The following is a 27500-nucleotide window of genomic DNA, read 5'->3' as shown; positions in this document are numbered from 1 at the left end:
CACTTTGGCCACAGTCACGGGCCACTCTCACCATTTTACAAACAGCTGCTCGGGGAGCCTGCTTCCCTGTTCCTTTTAGAAAGAAAGCAGCTGCAGTGGCCAGTCAGTTGCCAATCACTGTAGCTGTAGAGATGAAGGCAAGAACAAGAACACCGTGGCACCAGCTGCTAGCCAAAGGAGGTTGGACCTTCTCCTTTTCAGCAATAAAATAAATAAATAAATAAATAAATATTTATACCCCGCCCATCTGGCTACATTTCCCCAGCCACTCTAGGCAGCTCCCAACAGAATATTAAAAACACAATAAAACATCAAACATTAAAAACTTCCCTAAACAGGGCTGCCTTCAGATGTCTTCTAAAAGTCAGTTGTTTATTTCCTTGACATCTGATGGGAGGGCATTCCACAGGGCGGGCACCACTACCAAGAAGGCCCTCTGCCTGCTTCCTGTAACCAAACTTCTCACACCATAAAGCCCTGGGTGCTGGACCTCAGTATCCGGGCTGAGCGATGGGGGTGGAGACGCTCCTTCAGGTATACTGGGCTGAGGCCATTTGGGGCTTTAAAGGTCAGCACCAACACTTTGAATTGTGCTCAGAAATGTACTGGGAGCCAATGTAGGTCTTTGTTTTTAGGACTTTAAATTAAGTCTCCTTTAAATGTAATTATATGTGTGTATATATATATATTGCTCATGGACGCGGGTGGCGCTGTGGGTTAAACCACGGAGCCTAGGGCTTGACGATCAGAAGGTCGGCGGTTCGAATCCCCGCGACGGGGTGAGCTCCCGTTGCTTGGTCCCTGCTCCTGCCAACCTAGCAGTTCGAAAGCACATCAAAGTGCAAGTAGATAAATAGGGAAGGTAAGTGGCGTTTCCATGTGCTGCTCTGGTTTGCCAGAAGCGGCTTAGTCATGCTGGCCGCATGACCTGGAAGCTGTATGCTGGCTCCCTCGGCCAATAACGCAAGATGAGCACCGCAACCCCAGAGTCGGTCACAACTGGACCTAATGGTCAGGGGTCCCTTTACCTTATTTATATTGCTCAGAACTTTTGAGATGGCGTGGGACTATTGAATCAATGAATATTAAGCCAAGTAGCCATGCTGACCCACATTCTTTTTGTAACACATTGTCTGCATGCATACCATACATTTAAAGCACATTCTCTCTCCCCCCCACCAAAGCATCCTGGGAACTGTAGTTTGTTAAGGGTTCCAGGAATTATAATTTGCTGAGGGAGTAAACTGCAGTTCCCAGGATTCATTTGTCTGTGTAGCTGTGTGCTTTAAGTGTCTGGTTTGTACACAGCTCCGGTCATTGGTCCATCTAGCTCAGTGCTGTCCACATGGACTGGCAGCAGCTGTCCAGGGTTTCAGGCAGGGGACATTCCCAGCCCTACCTAGAGATGTTGGGGGTTGAACTTGGGACCTTCAGCGTGTAAAGGAGACGCTCTGCCGCTGGACTACGGGCCCTTTCCCAAAGGTAATTGGCCTGTGAGTAATTGGTGTAGGGGCAGAAAGAAGTTCAAACATTTGCCTGCGTCAGGTATTGAAAAGGTTACACTTACTTTTATGTAGGGAAAATATATACTGCCACAAGGTGAGTCAGGTCAGGATTTGTCTGTCAGCTTCTGCTTGTGGTTTAAGAAACTAAATAAGTGTATGACTAGTTCTTTGGACTTGTGATTTGTGAAGAGTAGCAGCCTCCACCTGAGCCAACATTTTTTGAAAACTGGGGGTGGGTGAGGTTAAAAAAGCAGGGTGTAGCATGGAATCTACTGATTAAAGGGGGGATATACCATAAGGACTGGCCAGTCCTAGGATGTGCTCAGCATAGTTCTCTTGATGCCCAGTTACGGAATCTGTGCAGTATTGGAGTTCAAAATCTGTTCTGCTCAGATAATCAATCCAAAAGTAACAGCAGCGTAATGACTTTTATTAGGTATTGTACTGCTGTTACCTTTGGACTTATTCCCCTAATGAACCAACAACCAGACAAATCCATGCCTGTATTTTAAAATACAGTCCTGCAAATTGTTTGATTCCTGCATTGAACCAGCATGAGATTTAATTGTCCACCTATCAGAAAATTTGGGCCAGCAGAGAGCTTGATTACTTCTACAGAGGAAGGTACATTGATGGTCACACAATCTCTACCCTTCTGTTGCAGGGCGGTTCTGAACCATTAACATGGGAAATACGCATCAAAATTTCTTTGGGACTTGTTCAAGCTGTTCGGCACTTGCATCACTTAGGAATTATTCATGGGAATGTGAAAAGGTGGGGAGCTGACTTTAAAACACCGTTCTCTTCTTTATGCCATCAATTTATATATAAGCTGGTGAACATTTTCAATTAGTTAAAGATTTTGTTGCAAGACAAGAATAGAAATTGGTTCCATTTCAGTTCATTGTTGGTTTTTGTATAGCAAAGCATACATAATTGCAGACTATTTGTGCAATGATGGACAATGCCTACAGCGTCTCTTGCTTTGTACTACAGTTATAATTCGGCTGTATTGAAGAGCAATAAGCTTGAAATGTGTTTGTGATAGGATTAGATATCTTTGCGCACTTACTGGAACTTTCTGTGTTCTACTTCTTTGAAATACTGCTTTCTTTTGCTAGGACTGGAAATCAGAATTAGAACAGATTTAACATCAAGTAGTGTACTTATTGCAAATGAAAACTACATGTTTCCCTCATTTGGCTGGCTGAGGGAGCGTTTGGCATTGCAGAATCTGCAGGCAGCGTGGAAGTGGGAGGAATCCTTTGTCACTGGCTGATTATCCTTTGCTGGTTTTAGACCATTTCCATCCCAGTCAAAAGTAAGCCCAGGGAGCAATGACTATAGGACACTTACAGGGAAGAATCAGTGGATGCCAGAAGAGTAACATTCATTTCTTCTAGCCACCAATTATTGCTACAAATGTTCAACTAGATTCACATTTTCTTAGGATCCAGGTTTTGCAAAATGCACCGTTTGGGGTGATATATTATTTGCCCTACAATTCACAGGAAAATAGGTATAAATAAAATACTGCAGTTCAGTAAGACTGATACCATTTCTGCCTTAGTATACCTTTGCAGTATTAGCACTTTGTCAGGACACTCTTATTAATTAAAGGGGTACTTAAATTAGTTTGCATTATCCCAAGCTACATTTTCACTTTCAGATGTGAATGACTACTTACTTCCTGTAGCTCAGTAGTCTTCAGAACTGAGACCCATATTTTTTTATTAAGTTTCATTTATATGTTTTAATCAAGGCAAATATTGCATTACACTTCGATTTTCTTTTCTTTTATAAACTTTATTGAAACTTTAGAAAATAATTGCCAAACACAGCCTTCCAAGACAAATATATGTATAGATGTTAAGTCTTATGGATGCCATATTGGTGACTGTATGCAAGACAGAGACCCATATTTCATCCAAGCATGCCACTGGGGGGTGGGAGGCATTTCTTTATTGTCTTACTAGATATTTGTCATGCTATTTCTGTATTCCAACATAGGTATTGCTGTGGCACTAGTTGAAAGCCAATGTTGTCACTGATGTTTTACTTGTACTTCTTATCTTGCTTGCACAGTTCCAATGTCTTATTGGATGAAAACTTTGCACCACAACTTGGACATTCTGGTCTCAGGTTGCAGCCTGCAGAGAAAAAATCAGAGCGCTCTGTGATGAAAACCAAAGTCTTGCAAGCTTCTCTCACTTACTTCCCGGAGGATTTTGTCAGGCATGGGCAGCTAACAGAAAAAGTGGACATATTTGGTTGTGGAATAGTAAGTTGCCCACCTGTTGTGTGCAATGCTATACAGTATATGATCCTCTCATCAGGAGTTTGGGAAGTTTCATGGAAGCAAATTTCATATATTGCTTTCTCCAAATGGGTTAGCTGCATATTGTCAATTTATTTTAAAATCAGACTCTGGGTCTGGAGAATTATAGGTCATAGATCAGTGATATGACACACTCCTTGCAGGCAAAAAGCCAGATTCTATTCTAGACATCTCTAGTGATTTATTTTTTTTTTTTGCTAATGGGGCTGGTAAAGAGCTCTGCCTGAGATCTAGGATGGAAGCTGTGAGTCAGAGTAGATAATGCTGAGCTAAACTAATTCAAACACTTACACTGAGTGGTGTAACCAACACCAGTGGTTTGCAACCTTTTTGGTATGGCAGCCCATACCAAAGTCCAAATTTAATTTATATAGTACTGTAACCCATTGATTCATTATTGCATGAATTCTAGACCTTAGGCCTCAGCAGTCATCAGTTGCATGCATTTTAAATGCACGTTAACCAATGTTATGACTATAACTTGAGACATCCAATAGGAAAGTGTTCTTAGCAACTATGAGCACAGGTATTTGGGGCCTGAGTCATGTGAACACCTTCAATTGGTGTGAATGGTTGTGAAAACAGACTAAAAGTGCTGGAGGCAATCCTTGGTGAGGTCAGGAAAAGGGCTAAGTAAGAATTGCCAATGTTTCAGAGGCAGGGTTTCAGTGTTCTTAGTGGCTCCGACTGTCAGAAGAATACATTAGGCAATATTAAACATCCACCTGCACATTGGCATCCTTTATCCACAGATTTTAAATTCTCTGAACAATGAATTTATTTGTTTACTTCAGTTCAGAAGCTGTGCAATATACACATCCCTGAATATAGTAATTGCACTACTTGTAATGACTGTTTGCTTAATGGACATCTCGTTTGAACGCAGAGAATGAATACTGATATTCCTTTGATCTTAAGGAATAATCCATTCTAAAAAGTATGTAATTATAAAAACAATGTTTTCAAGGTTTTAGCAGAGATACTGACTGGCATGAAGGCAATGGATGAAGGAAGGCATCCTTTTTACCTGGTAAGTTAAGTGTGTGTGTGTGTGTGTGTTTTGGTGCTTGAAGCAGGATCATTCCCGATAGAAGATCTTCAACCTGGTCCAAAGAATACAATCCTTATGCCAAAATATGTTTTCCTATGCAGATCAGTTCTGCAGCATATGCCAGAATGATCTTCTCTACTTTTTTTAAAATTATTATTTATTTAATTTATATACTGCCCTATACCCAGAGGTCTCAGGGTGGTTTCACAGAACAAAATCAAAATATAAAACCACAAAATATATAATCAAAATAAAAACAACGTGTCCGACTCTTCGTGACCCCATGGACCATAGCACGCCAGGCACTCCTGTCTTGCACTGCCTCCCGCAGTTTGGTCAAACTCATGTTTGTAGCTTCGAGAACACTGTCCATAGCACACATTGAATCATAGCACACATTAATCGGGTTTTCTGCAGATTGATATTTGCTGCCTCTGATTCAGTGCTAAAGAGTTGGTTTTCCCCAGGCAAGGGATGGGGCAAACAGAAAACTTATTGGACCTGTGCTTTCTAGGCACAGGGCAGTCGAAAGTGTGGACAAACCCTTAGAGAGCAAGCCTATGTTGCTAGAACTAATCCATAGTAGTTTTTCAGTTCTCATGACCTTGCCATTTATTTTTTTGTATGACCTGCCTTAATTATATGAAAATTAAATATGAATACTATCCTCTGCTTCATAGTATAATATTGATGCAGTCATCTGAATGAGCCAGCCAGCTTAATACTGTTCTTGTACAAAAAGGGGCTGGCACATTGCATTTCTCCTTCTCATTTTATTCCATAGAAAGACGTCTTCCTTGATGAAATCCAGGTGGCAAAGGAACTATCCAGTTCTAAGGAGGAGAAAACCTTTGAAAGACTTGCTGCCACAGAAATATGTCACAAATATCAAGACAAGCATGCAGGTCACTTACCAGAAATGACTGCTGTTTGGTTGGCCACTGCTTCCTGTGTTTGCCTGCGGAAAAAGAAAGTTAACATGGCAGAGGTACGTGTACTTCTCTTTCCACTTCCTGCTACAACAGCAAAGCTTTGCCCTGCATTCTTATAGCTTTGCAGCTGAGTAATGCAGGTCTGTGTCTCTGCTGTTGTCCTGCATCTGGCTATTATTTGGGGTGGGGGAGCTACTTTGTGCAAAATCAGCACACAGAACAGATTCTTGATTTATTGGATGCCACGAGTACTGTACACACCCTGGTCTTAGCTGCAAAGAGTGACAGGAAGATATATATCCCCAGACTTTAGGGACATTTGTTTGTTTATACCCTGCTTCTTAATGAAAAGATTCACGAGACGGCTTATAGAATAATGAAAATATCTGTTGCAATAAAGCCACGAAACACGACAACAGATAAAACACTAAAGATTTATTTGATCTGAAGGGAAACCAGTCTGCAAACACAGACCTTTTCTTCACTTTTTATGCATTTACCACAGTAAGCACCATGGTGCTACACAAACAGTGACTTAGATCATTGTAGAGAAGGTGGATGTAAGATTGTGCCTGTTTTTTTCCACATGGTGGGCAGACCATACATCTATAAAGGATTGAGGCCAACAGATGTAGGGCAGGGGGCAACCATCCCCCACAGCAATAGATATAGGCTGTCTTGCTGGTGACTAGGTGACAGCATAACACTCCAGACTCGTTGCTAGAATGCCAGCCCTCATAATATGTCTATAAACCATATCCCTCTTCATTAATGGGGTGGGTGTAGGGATGAGGGATCACACATGGAGCGGGTTGAGATCGCAACCCCTTGGCCTGACTTCTTACCTGCTGCTCCTACACCTCTGATCTTTATGAGTTTGTCTGGACATCTGCAAAGGGTCACCTACACACATGCAGTTGGAGGCATTTTACACAACTGGGGCTCCTGTGTGTTGGTGGGCATCCCTTACTATACAGTGGATGTACGCTGGAGATGAGGCCAGAAAGACATGCAGTGTCATGGATGGAGCCAGCAGGCAAAGTCCCACCCCTTTCATTTTCTTGCTTTCCCTCCCTGTTTACTAAAGTGTGTGTGTCCCTACAGCAAATATTGAAAGAAGCAGTTGCTTTCTTTTCATGAGGAAAATCTGAATGAGCTGTTTTAACGTTGCTGTTAAAAAAAAAACCAGGTGCATGAAATAATTGAAATGGCAGATCATCAAATACAGTGTCAGAAAATGCCCGAGTGGAGCAGATACCGTGGACTCTCCATGAATACTCCAGAAGAAAACGATGAGCCAGCCAGCCCCCTTCATTTTGGTTTCTCAAATGAAGTGAATCCTGGGTCTTTGAACTGTGGAGATTTGCTGCCACCTTCGATGAACACCATGTCTCCTGAAACATACTCTGGGCAGATATTACGGGTCCCTTGTGAGTCAGATGAATCAAGTAACTTTTCGTGGGACCCTAAAGATGCTGCTACTGCCGCCGCCTGCCAGCCACCAAGCAACAACTCTCAATACCTAGAAAATATTTCCCCCACAAAGCCTCTGGGAAAGGATTCAGAATATAGCAGTGTCTTCTCAACAAAAAATATGGACTCTAATAAGGAGCAACTAGAAACAACTGCTTCTTTAAATAAAACGACTCCATCAAATACAAATACGGAAAGCTCTGGTGCTGCCTGTTCTTCACAAGGTAACAAGGTAACTTTTAAATATTCTTTGAGGAAAATTAGGAGCCATTTATGAAGTATATAGTAACAGAAATACAAATATTATTTCATCAGTTTGCATGACAATATGATACCTGCCCTGCCCTGAAAACCTCACAGTCTAAAATTGGCCACAGGGCAGACAAGAGCAGGTGAGAGAAGTGGATGAACGGGGGAGGAATATGTGGCTGTTTCAGATGCTATTGCTTATGTTTAGTTACAGTATTTCATTAAGGCTTGGGAACTAGAAAGATGTGTCAATGGCTTTATGGAAAAAGTGGGCCTATAGGAGGGATTTGAAAGAGTAAGAGAAGTGGTATCATGCAAGGGTTCTATGATAGTTCCAAGCACATGGAGCAGCAAGTTCTATTAAAACAAAAGTAGGCAACTTCAGAATTATACTGTGACCTGGACTGTCAGAGCTAAATTATGTGACATGTAATTAACACCATTTTGGTATCATTTAGAATGTGCTGATGGGTTTCATGTTGTCATCATACTTCACTTATTCTGCAATAGTTTTGATTTTGTAGCAGCCCTCAGTTTTTTTTAAAAAAACCCACAAATCAACTCTTGGGGGGGGGGGAATGGATTCCGTAGCAGTAGTCTCTCCTGCTGTATAACATGAAATCCCTAGGACAGATCATCCAGGGATTGGGCAATGGCGTCATGAGTATGCCAATGACATCCAGATTTATCTCTCCTTTACATTAAACCCAAGAGGCGAGGGTCTGAAAAAGTGCCTGGAATTAGTAATGGACAAGAGGCTGTAAACAATAGCTGGAGGGCCACAGGTTAGCTCCTCCTAAGTATAAGCAACTTTTCAGCAATTCCTTCATGTTAACTTAAAGAAAATCAACATTCTATAGTTTATTCAAAACAACTTTTACCTCAGTAATTAGTAAGTGATTGTATACATTATTTGTAATGCCACGATATTACATTGCTTGTTTGCGCTTTCTTTCAGCAGGGGTGAAAGAAATAAGAATCAACGATAAAAAGAAGAAAATGATGGAACGGTTTTTACTGTATGAAGAAAATAAGATAAATACTTGTGAACTCTTTGAAGATTTGATGTAACTAAATCATCATCCATGCAGTTTGCAGATTAAACTTTATTGGAAGTAGAAACAAAAGCACAATGCATTTTTTGAAGTTACATTGGGTACCTATACAAGATATGGATAGGATGGGGAGAGCATCAACTTGAGGCGATTAGTGTCAAGATTATATTCACAGCTCTGACATGGCAAGAGAATTCTTCTTTACAATATGAAGACTCAAGTTACTTGCTTAAGGAAATGCTATGGTCAGAATGCAATTCGTATTTAGATTAATTTTATTTATTCATTTCTTACATGTATATCCAATTACTCAAGACAGCACACATGCTTCTTCCCCTACCTTTTATCATCACATCTCTGCAAGTTAGGTTACATTGAGGGATGGTGACTGGCCCAAAGTCACCTCAGTGAACTTCATAGACAAGGAGGTTTGAACATAGGTTACCCTAGTCTGATGCAATATATACAGAACTGATGTGCTTTGCATCCAAGCAGACAAAACTGGTCAGAGTTCTGATTGCTCTAAATTTAAAATGCATCTATAGCAGCTAAAATAATATACGTTTTGCAGGACTGTCTGGTTTGTACATTTCTTAGAAATATAATTCAGAATACAGTAACTCACAGTAGCAATGCAGTTCCACTGAGTTCAATAGGACATAATACCAGGTACATTAATATTGTAGCCCAAATTTGGCAAAATCCTGCGAACGAGACATATTTCAATACTAAGCAGTTCTAAATTAAGCAGTTCTAAATCCAAGATTACTCTAGCTGACAGACTTGGTACTTCTGTTTAATGTAGCAACAAGCTTTTGCTTCTTCTGCAAAACTGCATTATTTACCTCCTAATGGTAGGTGGTTGAAAGGAATGGGTGTATAGACAATATAAATGCTGTATTGGTGATTTGGGGGTTTAAGTTTGCTAGTAAGCTAATGGTATTATTATAAAACTATTTATTCACTGACAGTGTTGACCTTTTGAAGCTATTAATGAATATATTGGAAATATTTTGTAGCATATTTTGTATTTTTTGCATTTTCAGAACTTTGATATTTTTTTAAAAAAACTAAGTTTTGAAGCATATTTGCATTCATCATGTTCTATCCTTTTTGGCATTAATAATTTTACTTGCTGGATCTTTTGGGCGAGGCAGAGGCAAGTCTTGCAGTGCAATCTTAATGGCACTTATTTTTCAGTACACAAGTCTTAAGTTCAGTGCGGCTTACTTCTAAGTAAATTTGTATAAGCTTGTGGTCTGAAGCATCCAAAGAGAAGACAGAAATAGATTATTATGCTGTTCTATGGCTTTATTGAATAGCTATACTGTATATCCCCAACCCTTTAAGCTCCATAACTCATCATTGTAATATATCTTTTCAGGTTCATTGCTCCAAATGCTTGAAGCTCATTATACATTTGAAATAAATTATTGAGAAAGGCCGTTTTTGTGAATGTGGTCCTTTTAATGGTTTAAGCGGTGTTATGTCTCCATATAAATTCTTTCTCTAGTTATATGTGTCACTGTTTATGGTACTGAACATAAATTTGTTGTTTATAATAGCCTGCTCTTACATCTATATTGTAGCTGAGGCTACAATACTTTGGCCACCTCATGAGAAGAGAAGACTCCCTGGAAAAGACCCTGATGTTGGGAAAGATGGAGGGCACAAGGAGAAGGGGACGACAGAGGACAAGATGGCTGGACAGTGTTCTTGAAGCTATGAACATGAGTTTGACCAAACTGCGGGAGGCAGAAGAAGACAGGAGTGCCTGGCGTGCTCTGGTCCATGGGGTCACGAAGAGTCGGACACGACTGAAATGTACTCGGAGTCGAGAGTGAATTTCATGCTCTTTATTCAGCTCATAGTCATCAAGGAGAAGAGGAGAAGAAGAATGGCTCTTTTCCCAAAACCATCTGCTTATATACATTATTTACACAATGGGCCTTGCGTGATTGGCTACTTCAGGGCTACACCTGTGGGCCAATTATATTGTGGATTGACTTCTGCCTGCAGCCTGATTGGCTGCTCCTACAGGCCAATCAGGTAGCAGATTCACTTCTGCCAGCCGCCTGATTGGCTGCTCCAGCAGGCCAATCAGGTTGCGGATTCACTTCCACCTGGAGTTGGATTGGGTAGCTCCCGCTGATTCTGAATCCTATTGTTCTAGGATTCAGCTCAGTACACAACACCCCTCCCCTCTAAGTTCCAGTCCTGCCCGGGAAGTTGCATTCGTAGTCCCCAAGGTCTGCTGGCCGCCTCCGTGTGCGTTGTGGCCTGGGGTGTTCCTTGGTCAGGGGTTCTGGTTCTGGCTCGTGTTCCGAGGCTGCTGGCTGTGCCGGGGCTGTCTGGTCTGGCGCCACTGAACCACTAGGTTGTGGCTCTGGTTCCGGTGTCCTTCCAGCCTCGGGGCGCCCCTCTGTGCCTACTGCTTCTGCTTCCCCTGTCCACCCCTCTCGCTCTACAGGCCTCACTGCCCTGCTGTCCCCTTGGGACCCCTCTGTCCCGCTCTCCTCCCGGGTTCCTCCTGGGAATCGTCGCCGTAGCTGGTCGCAGTGGCGGCGCCAACATTGCCCCCCTTCCGTTAGTACCTCGTACGACACGGGACCGGTCACCTTGGTGACTGTGGCGGGTACCCATGCTGGGCCTGCCCCAAAATTCTTTGCGTACACTGCGTCCTGGGCCACAAATGTCCGGGGGTTCCTGCCTTTCCCCACCACTACCTCATCCTGAGCTCTGTCGGGGTGAAGTCGGTCCAGTCTAGTTGCAAGGCGCCGGCCCATTAGTAGTTCAGCTGGGCTCCGGCCCGTCGTTGTGCTTGGGGTGCTGTGCTGTGCTAGAAGAAATGCGGCAAGGCGGTATTCCCAGTCCCCTTGTGTCATGCGGCGGAGGCTGTCCTTGGTGGTCCGCACCATGCGCTCCGCTTGGCCATTGGTGGCAGGGTGGAATGGTGCTGAGCGGATGTGGCGGATGGCGTTCTGCGCTGTGAAGATCTGGAACTCCTCTGACGTGAATGCGGTTCCATTGTCCGAGACGAGGGTGTCAGGGAGCCCGTGGGTTGCAAAAAGCTTACGTAGTACCCGGATGGCTGCCGCCGTAGAAGTGGACGGTACCAGTGCGACCTCCAGCCATTTGGTGTAGGAATCCACCACTATGAAGAATGTTTTTCCCTGGAAGGGGCCAGCGAAGTCCACGTGCAAGCGTGACCATGGATGTCGGGCGGACTCCCAGGGCTGGACTGGGGCCCTTGGGGGATCCGGGCGGGATTCTTGGCAGGTCTGGCAGTGTTGGACCCAGGCCTCTATCTCTCTGTCAATCCCCGGCCACCACACATAACTCCTGGCAAGGGCCTTCATCCTCACTACCCCTGGGTGTGTCTCGTGTAGGGCTGTGAGGACCCTTTTGCGGAGGGGCTGGGGAACAACAACCCTGCTTCCCCATAACAGGCACCCCTTGTGGGCCGACAGTTCATGTTTGCGGTTTGTGTAGCCAGCGAATTCTGGCCCGGGGCTGCTGCTGGGCCATCCTCGCCACACCCAGTCCAGGACCCGGGAGATGACCCTATCTTTTGTGGAATGGTGCGCAACTTCTTGTGCCTGAATGGGTCGGTCGGGAAGCAGCTCCAGGGTCATAACCTCTTGCGCAGGCGCTGGGTCGGGGCCTGTTTCTGGTAGTGGTAGCCTGCTGAGGGCGTCTGCGTGGCCCATCGCCTTCCCAGGGCGGTGGATTAGTGCATACTGGTAGCCGGCAAGGAAAATTGACCACCTGAGGACACGTGGAGACAACACTTGGGGGGTCTGCTTCTCGGGGGCAAACAGGCCAAGCAACGGCTTGTGGTCAGTCACTATGGTAAAGGGCCGGCCGTACAAGAAATCATGGAATTTTTTTACGCCCTTCACGATTGCCAGACCCTCCTTGTCAATCTGTGAGTAGTTTCGTTCGGCTGCAGCAAGCGTCTGGGAGAAGTATGCCACCGGCACCTCTCTTCCATCCGGGAGTTGGTGTCCCAGGACAGCGCCGATGCCATAGGGAGAGGCGTCGCATGCCAGCACCACTGGCAGCCTCTCGTCGAAGTGTGCCAAGACCGAGTTCGAGACGAGCAAGTCCTTGACTGCCTGGAATGCGGCCCTTTGTCGCTGGCCCCACACCCAAGGGGCCCTTTTATCTAGGAGTCTGTGTAGGGGCTCCGCTACCGCTGCCTTATGGGGAAGGAAGGCATGGTAAAAGTTCAATAGTCCCAAGAATGACTGAAGTTCGGGCTTGCTCTTGGGCGCTGGGGCCTCACAAATGGCCCGTACCTTGTCACCGGTTGGATGGACCCCTTCTGCGTCCACCTTAAATCCCAGAAAGTCCACCTGCGGCACTCCCAGTAAACACTTTTCCCGCTTCACCTTGAGGCCCGCCGTCTGGAAACGGTGCAGGACGGAGCGGAGGCGGTCCTCAAATTCCTCTGGTGTGGGCCCGGCGATCAGTACATCATCGAAGAAGGGGGTGACGCCAGGAATCCCTTTAAGGAGAGAGTCCATTAGATTCTGGAATATGCCTGGTGCCACGCTAACGCCAAATTGCAGCCGCTTTACTCTGAATGCCCCTCTGTGCGTCACAATCGTCTGAGCCTCTGCTGTGGCTTCGTCCACAGGCAACTGTTGATACGCTTGGGCCAAGTCCAGTTTGCCAAAGATTTTTGACCCAGCCAGGGTGGCGAGGACATGGCTGACCACTGGCACTGGGTATGCATGGGCCGTGAGAGCCTTGTTTATGGTGCATTTGTAGTCTGCACAGATGCGGACCGAACCGTTAGGCTTGACGGGTGTGACAATTGGAGTTTCCCAGGGGGCGTTGGGCACCGGCTCCAGCACTCCTTGCTCCACGAGCCGGTCCAATTCCTCGTCTATGCGGGGTTTCAGGGTGAACGGGACCCGGCGGGCCTTGTGCCTGATGGGTCGTACAGCGGGGTCTAGCTGTAGGGCAATGGGGGGTCCTGTATATCGTCCCAATGCCCCATCGAAAACCCCTGGAAACTCTTTGCATATGGCGTCCACGTCCACTTGTAAGCTAGTGCGGTTCACCCCGGTAACGGCTAGCCCCAGAGGTCCAAACCATGCCAGTCCCAGTAAGCTAACGTAGGGGCCCTTAACTACCAGCAAGTCCAATTGTTGCTTTCGCCCTCGATATTGCACCCTGAAGGTCCCCACCCCCATTGTAGGGACCTTACGTTTCTGGAAGTCCCGGAGGGTGAATGGGGCCGGCCTTAGTTTGGGACCCCCATTAGGGCACAGTTCCCTTAATGTTCGGGCCGAGATTATGGATAGAGTTGAACCCGTGTCCAGCTCCATGCGGCATGGGGCTCCCTCTATCTGTACCTCTATATAAATTTTCTCTGTGCTGGGATGGGGCAACTGGAATACCTGGTAGTCCGTGATCTCCGTCGAGTTGCCTTGGTGCATGGTGCCGTGTGACCTGGGGCTCCTGGGTCGGTCATCTGATGCTTGTCGACGGGTGAGTCGAGCCCGACACACCCGGGCGATGTGTCCCAATTTTCGGCACTGCCTGCACTCTGCGTTGCGGAAACGACAGGTCCTCCTCTCGTGGTTCTCCCCGCAGCTTGCACAGTTCCCTCCTTCTCGTCGAGGCTGCTGTGGTGTGTGTGCTGCTTGAGTGCGCCGCTGTACTCGGTGTACTTCCTCCCTGTCAGATTCGGATTCGTCGGTGAGGTCTTCGTGGTAGACCCTCGGTTGGGATGGCGGGGCCGGTCGTGCCTCTTGCGTTGACCTCTCGGCGGCTTCGGTTGCCAGGGCTTCCTCCAGAGCAATCTGGAACGTGAGGTCTTTTTTTGCGTAGAGGCGTCGTTGCAACATCTCGTTCCTCAGGCCACCGACGAGGCGGTCACGAAGCATGTTCTCCAACTCTGAGAAGTTGCATAGCCGGGCGGCTTGGCGGAGGGAGGTCACAAACCCAGTTATGGTTTCCCCCGGGGCTTGCCGCTTTGCGTAGAAGGCATTTCGGCAAGCTACCACCGAGGGCTGTGGTGAGAAGTGCTCCTTCAGCCGTTCCATTATTGTTTTGTAAGAGACGGTAGCGACATCTCTAGGTGCAAGGAGAGCCCGGGCGATTTCAAACGTCTCCTCTCCACAGACGCTGAAGAATGTCGCCCTCTTCATGGCATCGTTGGTGACTTCTTTCGCTTGCAGGAGGAAGTTGAAACGGGCGGCGTACCCTTCCCAGTCTCCTGATGCTGGTTTGAATGGCGAGAAGCTGCTGTCGGTTGCCATTCTGGGTTCCTTGGGTCCTGGAGCTGAAGCCTGGATGCACGGTGCGATGCAGCGGTGCAGCAGGTGGCGGTGCTGCGGTGCAGTGCGTGGTGGCGGTCAGCTCAGCAGGATCCCACCTTCGTCGCCAGTGAAATGTACTCGGAGTCGAGAGTGAATTTCATGCTCTTTATTCAGCTCATAGTCATCAAGGAGAAGAGGAGAAGAAGAATGGCTCTTTTCCCAAAACCATCTGCTTATATACATTATTTACACAATGGGCCTTGCGTGATTGGCTACTTCAGGGCTACACCTGTGGGCCAATTATATTGTGGATTGACTTCTGCCTGCAGCCTGATTGGCTGCTCCTACAGGCCAATCAGGTAGCAGATTCACTTCTGCCAGCCGCCTGATTGGCTGCTCCAGCAGGCCAATCAGGTTGCGGATTCACTTCCACCTGGAGTTGGATTGGGTAGCTCCCGCTGATTCTGAATCCTATTGTTCTAGGATTCAGCTCAGTACATAACAACGACTAAACAACAACAACATCTATCAGGACCCCTAGCGGGTTGCAGCACACAATCCCATAAAGTACAATACAGTACACAGTAAAATTCAACAATAACATTTCAAAAACCATCTTCACAACATTTCAAGCGGTTAAAAAGGTCAAAATTCCACAATGCTGAGAAGTCAAGTGTGGGTCATATACATAGCTGCCAAGTTTTCCCTTTTCTCGCGAGGAAGCCTATTCAGCATAAGGGAAAATCCCTTTAAAAAAGGGATAACTTGGCAGCTATGCATATATAGCTATCTCCCCAAAGTCTAAAGGAATAATAATATAAAAAAAACCAATAAGGGGATTGAATTTCAGTAGCCTAAGTAGTTGCTCACTTAGGGCCTCACTATGGAAAAGTGCCTTGTATGTTTATACTCTACAGGGCCCTAGCAAGTTCAATGATCTATGTGTCTCTGTAGATGGGGTTGCTTGGATCCCAATTGTTTGCTCTCAGCACGTGACTAAGGCCCCAGTGATCATCTCGTTACATAGAAATATCTGAATACCACAACCGGCCACAATTCCCCACGGAATTGGGCGTTTTGTAGAGTACAGCCTCTCTCGGAGGGGGTGGTCTTCGCCGGCCGGCCCGGCCCCGTACACGCCCAACCTTAACCAGCAGTCGAAAAGGTTGCGCAAGCGCGCTTCTTCTACCCCGCCCCCACTCCGCCAAGCTCGCTTCCTCTTCCCGTTCTGCTGCCCTTCGCTTCAGTCACGCGGACCCCTGGTCCAGGCCACGCGCCCGCCCCCTAACCCTCCTCTCACCCAATCAGAAGGCGAGCCTGTCCAACAGCTTTCCCCCCTCCCCTTCTCCCGGTGTTCGGGTGCCGCCCCTAAGCTTTGTGCAGAACAGGGCGGCTGCGAGCGAGAGGAGGCGCGCACGGTACTGTACTGAGCGACGAGAGTGGGACCCGGGGCGCGGGGAGAGGGAGGCGCCGCGCGGCCTTGTAACTGCCAACCGTCATAGTTTGAAAAGTGGAAGCCGCGCGTGGGGCAATGTTCCCCCAAGGGGGGGTTGCCGCGGGGAGGAAAAGAAGGCGTCGTCGTCTCCGAAGGGGCGGGGGCCCCGCCGAAGCCTGCCAATGGCTGCCGGCGCTTGGCAAGGAGGGAGGCCCCTTGCCACCCCTGAGGAAATCTCTTCCTGGCCTCCCTGCCTCTCTGCTCCGCTTCCCGGCGTTAGGCGGGCTGTGGCTCCTGTCAACTGCCCCGCCCCCGCCCGCCCTCCCGCATTCCTGCTTCCCACCGAAGACAGGCTGGGAGCTCCGGCCTCTTCTGTTCCTCCTTTATGGGTGTTGTTTGGGCAGCTCTTGAAGGAGGGAGGGATAGAAAGAGGAGCCCTGGCGAGTTGCTGGTGACATGGGTGGATCAGGGCCTTGCTGCGCCTGATAAGCACAGGTACCTGAGTTCTGTTGGCGCTAGCCTGGCCGTGGGTACTGCGTGGTGGAAGTGGGGGAGCATGATTGTGTGTTCTCCAGTTTTCTTTGCACACACACACACACACATGCATAAGTTCATACTTTAAAAATAATATGTTTCGTTGCTGTTCTCACACGTTCATAAATGTGCGGCCTCTCTGCGGCGCAAGTTTGGGCAGCGTGTATGTGTTAAAAGTCTGGCTTTTCTCTCTTTTCATGCTCAAGATAATCCAGCCTCAATGCAGCCAAACAGGAGGCGTAAAATAGAGTGGGACAGCTTGTCTATTGGATCACCCGCCAAATATCGCAGACTCGCCAAAGAGGTGCCGTCACAGCCTTCCCCTAGCAGTAGGTCTGCTACATACATTGAGGCGGCTACATTCAGGAAAGCTCCAGAGTCTTATAAAGCGTTCTCAAGAACTTCATTCACCACAGCGGATTCTTCCTCTGATGAGATTGAAACGAATGATGGAATTGACAGCATGGTTAGAGAGAGCCCGGACCACCCTCTTTCCAATAAACTGTTCCTTGTAAAACGTCCTGCCTGTGACATGTCTGAGGAAAATGTGACGTCTTCGCCTGGAGAATCCTTGAAACAAAAGGTAGATAAGTGATGACAAATATTGGAATATCGGGTGGGATTGAGGGGAATTGCATTTGTTTATAATGTGTAAAGGTAAAGGGACCCCTGACCATTAGGTCCAGTCGTGACCGACTCTGGGGTTGCGCGCTCATCTCGCATTATTGGCTGAGGGAGCCAGCGTATAGCTTCCAGGTCATGTGCATGTGGCCAGCATGACAAAGCCGCTTCTGGCAAACCTGAGTAGCACATGGAAACGCCATTTACCTTCCCGCTGTAGCAGTTCCTATTTATCTACTTGCATTTTGACGTGCTTTCGAACTGCTAGGTTGGCAGGAGCTGGGACCAAGCAATGGGAGCTCACCCCGTCACAGGGATTCGAACTGCCAACCTTCTGATCAGCAAGCCCTAGGTTCAGTGGTTTAACCACAGCGCCACCTGGGTCCCGTTTATAATGTACTTGTGTTTTTAAAAAAATAAATAAATCCCAAGGTAGGATTTTATCATCCATGATAAAAATTGTAACAAAAACACACAAGTTTATAATGTACTTGTGTGTTTTTGTTACAATTTTTATCGGATGATAAAATCCTACCTTGGGAATTTTTTTTTAAGGGTAGCATAGAAATTGTATGAATATTTAAATAAAATGTATTCAGGTTGCAATTCTTTGTCCCTTGGGAAGTGTCTTAGAGGGAGCAGGATATATTGGAGCTTCTCCAGTGCCACAACTTATGTCTGATTCCAGTGCCACAGAAACCTCTATGACTCTGGCCCTCTTGTAGTTGTTGGGCCAAATGGGACATGTTTAAGCTGTTTGTGGGCATGTTAGGGAAGGCCTGCGAAATACTTTTGAGTCTTTGGATTTACAGTCTTCTCAGCACCTTTGATGTGCCTCCAAACTGGAGAGAGATATATTCCCACATGGGACCTGGTGTAAGTCTGCCCTGTGAATTTATCTCATACTGTTTCCAATGAGAAATCTAGCCAATGGGAATCAGTAGCAGTGTGGATCCTGCAGTGCTTTGGATATGGTGGTTAAACCACACTTTTTTTCTCTCTCTGCCCCTTAGGATTGCAGCCTTAGGGGAGCATCCTTGATAGCTTTTCATACTTCTTGAAGATAGGTTTTCAGAAATTGGTTAATTTATGTCCAATTGCTTAGGATTAATTTGTCAGAACCAAAATCCTCCTCTTCTTCTTTTTTTGCAAACTATTGTATGGTTCTTTTAGGCTGGCCTTTTTAACCTACAATGTGAAGATATCATTTCTGTGAAAGGGATACTAGGTATGTTGTATGAAGTTTACACTGTTATTTACTGTTTAGATTAAACAAGATGACTGCAGTGAAACAGGTCCAAGCCTCACACCAAGCACAGAAAGAAAAGGTGCTTCAAAGGAAGCAGGTGCTGAATGTGGCAGGAGGAGAATGAAAGATCAGGACCAAGGATCTCGACTAATATACCGCAAAGCTCTGCTTGCTATACTTGGGGGACCACTGCGACCTAGAAGGGAGACGGCACCTCCAAATGGAACCCTGGAAGAAAGCCTTCCTAAAAAAGTGGCATCTGAATCAGCTGGCCACCTGAGACGCCCCTCAATAGCATCAAAACTTGGAGAGCAGCAACCTGGAAAAGAGTCAAACTGTCTGAAAACCATAGAAAAAGAGCACATTAATATTTCTATCAGGCAGGATAGAAAAGAGTCTCATAGGTTAGATGGCAGCTCAAGACGTGTATCTGTCGTTTCAAGTTCAGAAAGAGAAAAAGACTTTAAACAGGAGTCCACCTTTCAGAAAGCTGCTGCAGAAGATGAACATAATATCTCTAGGCATTGTGGGAAAGAGGCTTCCAGATCAAAGGGTAGCTTGAGGCATATTCATGCATTATCAAGAGCTGAAGATGAACCAGAAGTTGAACAGGAGTCTGTCTTCCAGAAAGCTGCTGCAAAAGAAGAAAAGAAAACCTCTAGGCATAGTGGGAAAGTGGCTTCCAAACCAGGTGGCAACTCAAGGCACATTCATACATTAACAAAATTTGAAGATGAACCGGAAATTAAGCAGGAGTCGATCTTTCAGAAAGTTGCTGCAAAAGAAGAAAATAGTATTTCTAGGCATAGTGGGAAAGAGGCTCCTAGACCAGCGGGCAGCTCAAGGTATACATTATCAAGGTCTGCATTATCAAGATTTGAAGATGAACTAGAAATGGAAAAGGAGCCAAAAGACACCAACATTTCTGTTGGACGGAGTAAAAAAAAAGATTGCAGAGAGCATTGCAGATCAGATGATAAATTTAAAAGCACACCTAACCTTTTACAGGTTGACGGAGAACAAAAATATAAGCAAGAGTCCACCAATCAGCAAAGTAAAACTGATGAAGAAAATGCCTGTGCCAGTCTATCTAAAAAGGAATATGGGAGACCAGGAAACCAGCTGAGAAGTGTGTCTGAAGTGTCCAAGTATGAAGGTGAAGAACTGTTCAAGCAGGGTTGCAGCAGTGAGAAAACTATGACAAAATACAACAGTACCTTCACAAAGCAGAAAACTGTGCCAAAAGAAAAATATGTTTGCCCCAGTTCATCTGATGCACATTGTGGTACTGCTGCAAAGGAGTTTGTGAATTTCCAGAGGACAGTTATTGTAGAATCTTCTCCAAAACCTGTGTTTGTGGATGACCACAGTTCAGAAGTAAATGAGAAGGTGAGGCATTCTGTTGTGGAATAAGGTTTTCAAAATGAAACCGTAGCTAAATGTTCCTGGAATGTAATTGATTTCACACAAATGAACAGCCAGCACTTAAAAGTAAACACATTCCCAAAAGTTTGAGAAATTCTTAAGATAGCTTCAAGGATTCATCCTTAAGCTAGTAGGAAAAGAATGTAGTTTAAGGAAACTTAAACTAAACTTAAATTTAACTTACTAAAAGGTGCAATTTAAACACAGAATCCTTCCAAATGGTTGTAGAAATGTTTAGTAGCAGTTTTCAGAGGTGGAAGATGTAGGACAAAATAGTACGTAGTTACAAATGCAACCTTTGTTGTTTGTACGATTCAGGATTCAGAGATAGTTTTCTGAATTCTGTTAACTTAGAAGTTGCCATGTAGCGATGCACAAAACTGATTTCATCCTCTTTATTGCCATGTGGCCTTTTCTGGATGACACTCATACTAATAAATTGTGTCCCATATAGCATTGCTCATCAATACAGAAGTCTTCAGTGATCCTCAAATTTTACTTGCCTTTTGTGGTCAACTACCAAATAACCCAAAATAAAGTGGTGTTTGCCCTCTGTGAATAACAAACTACAAGACTAACATGCTTTTATTTCAATGTGCATTTTCTACCAATTGGCTGAATGGCCTGTTACAATTCTTAAGCATTTTTCACATATTGTTGCTTTAATTATACAAAAATCCCTCATATCTTCCTTTACTTTTGTTATAAACCAGTATAGGCATGGCAAGCCTAACAGATTAGCTGGAGATCCATGTTGTATTTTTCTTTTAAAAACAAAATCTGCATACCTCTTGTATTTTTGTTGTCTTCTCCTGTGACCTGGTCATCTTCCCTTGCATATAATTTAAACTAATCAGATGCGAGATAACCAAGCTGAATTGATTTTCTCATTTTATTTTATTTCATGGCTTGCAGTTAATGGGGAAAGAAAGAGAGTCCTCGGCTGAAAGTGATTGGTCTGACATGGAGGATGCAGAACCACCAAGTACTTTCTCCCAGGAGGATTCTATCCCAAACCACAGTACACCAAAAACAATGGACGCCAAAACACTGTTGGCAACAGAGTTGGTGAAGTATCCTTCTCATTTGTACAATCGCAGGATGAGTGACTATACAAAGTATTGGACAAGCTGCAGCAAGCCAGTGGATTGTTCTCCTTTTTCATTTTCTTCTGAAGATACCTCATATGCCTCCCATCTTTGTGATGTTTCATTAGATACCTCAGCTGATAGTCCATCAACTACACCAAAGGATAAAGAACCTTGTATGCGTGTTAGGCCCCGGTCACTTGGTTCTCAGCTGGTCGATGAGAAAAACAGACGACGGAGTAAAGAACTAGCATCATGTGTTCCTATTTTTTCCACACCTCGTCGCAAGTCAGAGTCTTTTGTCAATCAATGTGTAAACCAGGATTTGCCTGATGACCTGCCTAAATATTTAAAAGAAGGGTTTATTGATACCCACTGCCATTTGGATATGTTATATACAAAGACAGCTTTCAGGGGCACTTTTTCTAAGTTTCGAAAGACTTACAGTAGCAGCTTTCCTAAAGAATTTCAGGGATGTATAGCTGACTTTTGTGATCCTCGTACATTGAACAACTACTTATGGGAAGATTTATTAAAGGAAGACATGGTTTGGGGGGCATTTGGTTGTCATCCTCACTTTGCACGTTATTACACAGACCTTCATGAAAGAAGTATCTTACAGGCAATGAGGCACCCCAAAGCTATTGCCTTTGGAGAAATGGGGCTGGATTACTCTTATAAATGTAGCACTGAGGTCTCAACGCAGCATAAGGTAAAGGAGAGTGCTGTTACTTTTTGTGCTCAATGTCTCAAGATTTGTGAAGAAACGTCATTCACTTCGTACGATGTCATTGGTCTGTAAAGTTGTGAGTTGTTCAAAAAGCCCACTAAGTTGAGATGATAGTAGCTTTCTTTTGGGGAAAAAAACCCTTTTAAGTCCATTGCTCGGAGTATATTGCAGTCCACAGAATAAGAGGATTGGTTGCTAAATCATTTTTGTAGGGCTAATTAAATTTATTAACGTGCAGTGCTGACCTAAAACATGGGGGTGATATGTAGCTGAAATAATTCTAAGCATTTCTGTTATCTAATCACTCGTAATAGGCTTTGGTTTGAATACATTAGCAAAAGAGACATATCCCATATTATGGAATTTCAGCAGCAAGTGATTTCTACATCCAAAAGTAGTATTGCAATGGTACATGGTAGCAAACAACCTACTAGCAGAAATGTTTGGTCGATAGCTCAGGTAAGTGGTCAGAGCAGGAAGAATGCAAGAAAAATGCATCATCGTGTGTAATTTCACTTGGTTGCAAAAGAACAATTCTCAACAAAACATGTTCGAAAAACTTGCTGCAGACACAGAACTATAGATTGAACGGCTTGGATCCAAAGTTACTGGTTTCCCCCCTTGCAACCCCCTAGGGCTCTTTTGAAGAGTCCCTAAGTTTTATTGAGCAGCTGTTCAGTGGCTAGGAAGCTGCAGGAAGGAAGAGGAACTGGTAAAAATTGCCTTCCTTTCCTACAGCAGCTGTTGCATGTGGAAATCTATTGAACGTGTCAGTATCTACAATTTGATCTGTTTATCCAATGTTAAATTATTCATATTACTTTCCGTTTTGTACGTGGTGTTTCCTAATTGCATCAGCATCATGTACAATACTGACACTGAAGCTCAGCCAGTCTACTCCTTTAATGTCTTTTTAAATGAAATAAATGAAAATGTGCTCCTGGACAGTTCTCTCTCTTATGTCCCCCCACTCCCTAACAAAATGGACTGTGTTGATAAAAGTAGTAAGATTATAAATGGTAGTGGTGGAGTGAGGTACTAGATTGTTTTCCACGCATCTTACATTTTTGTTCTCGGAGCAGTTCTAATAGCATTTGAAGATATACTCCTTTCTTGCTTGCTTCAGGTATTTGAAAGGCAACTGAATCTTGCTGTTTCCTTAAGGAAACCATTGGTAATTCACTGCAGAGATGCTGATGATGACTTGTTGGAAATCATGAAAAAATGTGTACCCAAAGACTACAAGATTCACAGGTAATTGTATTAAATACTTTTAAGTCTACCCATCCTTGACATTAAAAAGTAGCTGAAGGCCAGAGGTCCTAAAAATCTGTATGGCTGTGATTCCCTGGTTATAACTTACAAAGATGTACAGTATAGGGCTTAGGTACAAGCTATCTGAAAGAATGTATTCCCTCATAGAAGCCCGCTTGGGTTCTGAGATCCTTGGGGGAGGCCCTTCCCCTGGTCCTGCCACCCTCAGGCATGCTTAGTGGGGATGCAGGAGAGGGCCTTCTCGGTGGCTGCTCCCAGACTTCGAAACTTCCACCCTAAAAAAGTTAGGCTGGCTCACTCCTTGTCTTTCCACTGGCAAGTGAATACTTTCTTGTTCGAACATGCTTTGGGGAACTGGCTGCTTTTAATGTGGGGGCTGGTGCCATGCAGTTTGTGTTGTGATTGTATGTTTTTAGTAGACCTCTCATAAAGATATGTGTTGGATGTTTAATTGTTTTTTAATTATTGTTCCCACCCACCCCAGCATTTTTAGCTGTTCTTATTTTATCTGTAAGCTGCCATGATTTCCTGTCAGGGAAAAAGGCAGTGTATAAATAAGTTGCTGTTGCAGTGTATAAATAAGTTGTTGTTGTTGTTGTTGTTGTTGTTATTAATGGTAGTAGTAGTAACAGTAACAGTATATAGAATAGAATAGGCCAGAGATTTATGGACACCTGAGCAATCTCCCTTTCTATTTAAAAAAGTTACCATTTAATTTTTCAGACCAGCATTCTAAAATCACAAGTGAAAATTAAGACATAACTTGAATGCTTCGAAGGTCTCTATTTCATTGAAACTAGATTCGGTAATTCCTTGAATATAGTACAGTGGTCCCTCGACTTACGAACTTAATCCGTTCCGAATGCACATTCGTAGGTCAAAAAGTTCGTAAGTTGAAAAGTGGTTTCCCATAGGAAAAAAAATATTCGGAAAAATTTGTAAGTCGAGGAAACTGCATTTAAATATTGTTTCCGTTCGGATGTAGAAAAATTTGTAAGTGTGCGGCCATTTTTCCTGTTCGTAAGTCGTCGAAAACTTCGGATGCCGAGTAATGCGAAAGTCGAGGGACCACTGTATTAAAATTATAACCTGCACCTTCCACAACAAATTTTAGCTGAAGTGTGGCTTTTATTCCAAGAAGAAATTAACAACATAGCAGCCACCATTCAGTGTTCAGCTTGCTGTGTGGTCTTTAGTATGGCTAGCATTACTGCTTTCCTGTTGCTGGTTGGCCATCATATGTTGCAGAATGACCATTGTTTTCTCTATCTTAGGCATTGCTTTACTGGCAGGTACAGTGCCATAGAACCATTGCTGGACTACTTTCCAAATCTTACTGTTGGATTCACAGCATTGCTGACATATCCATCTGCTACAGAGGCTAGAGATTCAGTTCAGAAAATCCCTTTAAGTAGAATAGTTGTAGAAACAGATGCGCCATATTTCCTTCCTAGGCAGGTAAGGTATTTTGTTTTATTTGCAATCCTTTGTCCCTTTATTGTGTGCTGATTAATACTTCATTTAAAAAAACGTCCTTTCATGTTTTAGGGTGTAGTATGAAAGAAAATGTTAATGGTTTAAGGTTAAGCAGGCGCTTCATATAGTGTAATGCAGTGGGTTTTTTTTTTATCACTCCTTCCTGTTGAAAGTCATGGCCCAGGAAGAGAGGGGGAAATATCAAAAGTCAATCACTGCCCACACAGGTGGGGTTGTCAGGAAAGCTTTGGGGTCTTGGACCATGGTCTCCGCTTCATCGAGGAAGGACTTCTGTCAAGAGATAGGCTGCACCTCACAATGGTTGGCAAGAATGTGTTGACTAAGAGTCTCACAAACCTGATCAGAAGAGCTTAAAGTAAATCCTGAGGGGGGGAGAGAGACAATATTACAGATGACAGGGAAACACCTGGTACTGGGGATAGTAGCGCAGGAAACTGAGGTGGTGCTACAGAAACCTGTTAATGAGCAAGAAAACTACAAGAAAGAAGCAGCTGCAGGAGGTCTGACATACCATCTGGAATTTAAGAAGGCTGATTTCAAAAAGCTAAAGGAGCTACTGAGGGATAGCTCAGTTGGTAGAGCATGAGACTCTTAATCTCAGGATCATGGGTTTGAGCCCCATGTTGGGCAAAATATTCCTGCACAGCAGAGAGTTGAACTGGATGGACTAGATCAGGCATCCCCAAACTGCAGCCCTCCAGATGTTTTGGCCTACAACTCCCATGATCCCTAGCTAACAGGACCAGTGGTCAGGGAAGATGGGAATTGTAGTCCAAAACATCTGGAGGGCCGAAGTTTGGGGATGCCTGGACTGGATGATCCTTGTGGTCCCAACTCTACCATCCTATGATTCTGCTGGGTGAGATCCCATGGTCAGAAATACTCAAAGATAATGGAATCAAAGATGGATGGGAGTTTGTTAAATGTGAAATATTGAAGGCACAAATGCAGACAATAGCCTTATCTCCTAAAACTCTGCTGCTTCTTTTTCCAGGTTCCCAAAACTGTATGCCAGTATTCACATCCAGGAGTAGCTCTGCACACCGTGAAAGAGATTGCTCAGCTCAAGGAAGTGTCATTGCCTGCCATGTTAGGCATTCTAAGACAAAACACAAAAAGAGTATATGACTTGTAGGGAAGCACAAGGGAGTGTGGAAAAGAGCTGATGAGGGAATACTTTTTATGTAAATATAAATTTGGAACTTGCACAATAATGTTGACCAGCTTGGATATTGTGACTTCTGGAAACAAGGAAAATATTAACAAGTGCTTAATTTTGAACCACAGTCCTTTAAAGTTCACACCTTTTCCTGCTGCTTCCCCTCCCTTCTGCTATTTGTTCCATTCCTTTTAAGGTGCCTTAGTGTTGATTTTATTCTTAAGAGTGGCTTTCTTTTTTAATTTTTAATTATCTTGGGCAGCCAAAAAATTGTCAGCATATTGATTTTTTTTAATTTTTATTTGCTTTTTTAAAAATGTATCTGAAGGAGATTATTTTTAGAAGGCCAGTTTCCAATAGAAAGGAGAAAGCCAGGTATGCCTTAGTACAGGGTAGTCAATATGGTGCTCTCCAAACGCTGTTGGGACTCCAACTTCCATCAGCTCCAGCCACCATGGCCAGTGACTAGGAATGATGGGCAGTGGACCCTGATGGCTACCCCTGGTAAGGTGAGGCTTAGCTTTAAAAGAGAAAGTGCTCCTAAATTGTCTGATTATTTCTCTTGAAGCAGCAGTCCATGTAACTGCAATACCGTATATTCTTAGTTAAAAACCTTCCATTTGGTATAGCATGAATATACTCAAAGAAGTAATGACATACATTACCAATATATGATAGTAATTCCCCCCCCCCCCAATATGCATTAGCACAAAGGATCATTTCTAAGGATGTCTATAAATTATATGGCAAGAACCTTAAACTGAACTGAATTTGCATAACAACTCAGAGATACTGAAAGGGCTGTAAAATACTCTAGATCTAATCTCTAATCTGGTGTCATTTGCATGTTGTTTGACCACCACTCCCGTGCTGGCTGGGACTGATGGGAGCTGGAGTCCCAACAGCATCGGGAGAGCCTTAGGGTGAGGAAGGCTACTCTAGATATACTGGGTTCTTCAGAAACTGAAGCACACACAAAGTAATTAAACAAAGCAAGGGAGTGAAATGGGCTCTCAAGATTATTTTGTGGGAAACCATGGTTTGTTTTTGTTTTAATTAGGCAGTTTTAACCTCTGCATTGTTTCCTTTTTAATAAAGAAAAATGATTCCATGTTTCTATATTGTTCTATTATGTATTATTTGGACTTTGAAAAGATTACTTGTAAATAAACATATTTTTATATAAATATTCATACATGTTGATTATATACATGACTCATGGGCAAGAAATTAAAGTATTGCAACCAATAACATGGAAAGCCAACATTGTTGTTCTCTGCCCTTCCTTTGCCTTCAGTTCAGCAGTGTCTTCATGTTACATGGAAAGGTCCTTCTGTATAGACTTCTGTTTGTTTTATTAAAAGTGTTTCCTAATGTTTGTGAAAATAGCATCCTAAGTAACTTTTTCCTTCTGCACACGTGTGTGAGGTGTATGTGTGTATGTATGTATGTTTATATGCAGGAATAATAAAACCATGCTGTCCCTTTCCAGTCATAAGACAGCTCTCGCTTTCCTATCTTTTAAGACACCACCAGAGCACAAACTTGGCTGTTTGAGACCTTGAAACTCTCAAGCCCAGATTTGGCTTACTGTAACCACATGAATGAT

The 27500-nt window shown here is 44.3% G+C and overlaps 2 protein-coding genes across 7 annotated transcripts in view; both read left to right on the top strand.

Annotated features, from left to right (window-relative positions):
- Window positions 1-10047, top strand: part of IRAK2 (interleukin 1 receptor associated kinase 2) — a 32119-nt gene extending 22072 nt beyond the window's left edge. Inside the window, exons 8-14 of one of the 5 annotated variants that reach the window (XR_015948261.1) lie at window positions 2170-2279; window positions 3591-3786; window positions 4811-4873; window positions 5679-5882; window positions 7016-7531; window positions 7615-7691; window positions 8510-8676. Coding sequence is in view for 4 of the 5 variants with exons in the window: in XM_035106563.3 (XP_034962454.3) it covers window positions 2170-2279; window positions 3591-3786; window positions 4811-4873; window positions 5679-5882; window positions 7016-7523; window positions 8507-8619 (1194 nt within the window). In the remaining variant the exon portion in view is untranslated. Of the gene's footprint in view, window positions 1-2169; window positions 2280-3590; window positions 3787-4810; window positions 4874-5678; window positions 5883-7015; window positions 7532-7614; window positions 7692-8506 lie in introns of all 5 variants that reach the window. The other 4 variants (XM_035106564.3, XM_035106563.3, XM_035106566.3 and 1 more) reach the window with 4 other exon arrangements.
- A 6210-nt stretch (window positions 10048-16257) lies between these two features.
- On the top strand, window positions 16258-27277 carry TATDN2 (TatD DNase domain containing 2). Of its 2 annotated transcripts, none has more exons than XM_035106560.3 (7): window positions 16258-16296; window positions 17054-17430; window positions 18736-20106; window positions 21058-21942; window positions 23087-23214; window positions 24510-24693; window positions 25727-27277. In XM_035106560.3, exons 2-7 carry the CDS (start codon window positions 17068-17070, stop codon window positions 25865-25867), a joined length of 3072 nt encoding a protein of 1023 aa, XP_034962451.1. In that variant the 5' UTR covers window positions 16258-16296; window positions 17054-17067; the 3' UTR covers window positions 25868-27277. The 2 variants fall into 2 exon arrangements, with proteins under 2 accessions (XP_034962451.1, XP_034962452.1); XM_035106561.3 differs by lacking the exon at window positions 16258-16296 and adding an exon at window positions 16377-16808.
- Window positions 27278-27500: the final 223 nt, after the last annotated feature.

The sequence above is a fragment of the Zootoca vivipara genome, chromosome 2 (assembly GCF_965207765.1).
Source record: "Zootoca vivipara chromosome 2, rZooViv2.hap1.1, whole genome shotgun sequence".
Lineage (NCBI taxonomy): Eukaryota > Metazoa > Chordata > Lepidosauria > Squamata > Lacertidae > Zootoca > Zootoca vivipara.
Note: the sequence above shows the minus strand (reverse complement) of the source record. Positions and strands in the feature narration are given on the sequence as shown.

Bases quoted from the DNA above. Each gene is read 5' to 3' on its own strand.
- TATDN2 (XM_035106560.3), top strand. From the start codon at position 17,068: ATGCAGCCAAACAGGAGGCGTAAAATAGAGTGGGACAGCTTGTCTATT. The intron at 20,107-21,057 runs GTGAGGCATTCT...CATGGCTTGCAG, and splicing joins GTTCAGAAGTAAATGAGAAG to TTAATGGGGAAAGAAAGAGA. The intron at 24,694-25,726 runs GTAAGGTATTTT...TTCTTTTTCCAG, and splicing joins CATATTTCCTTCCTAGGCAG to GTTCCCAAAACTGTATGCCA.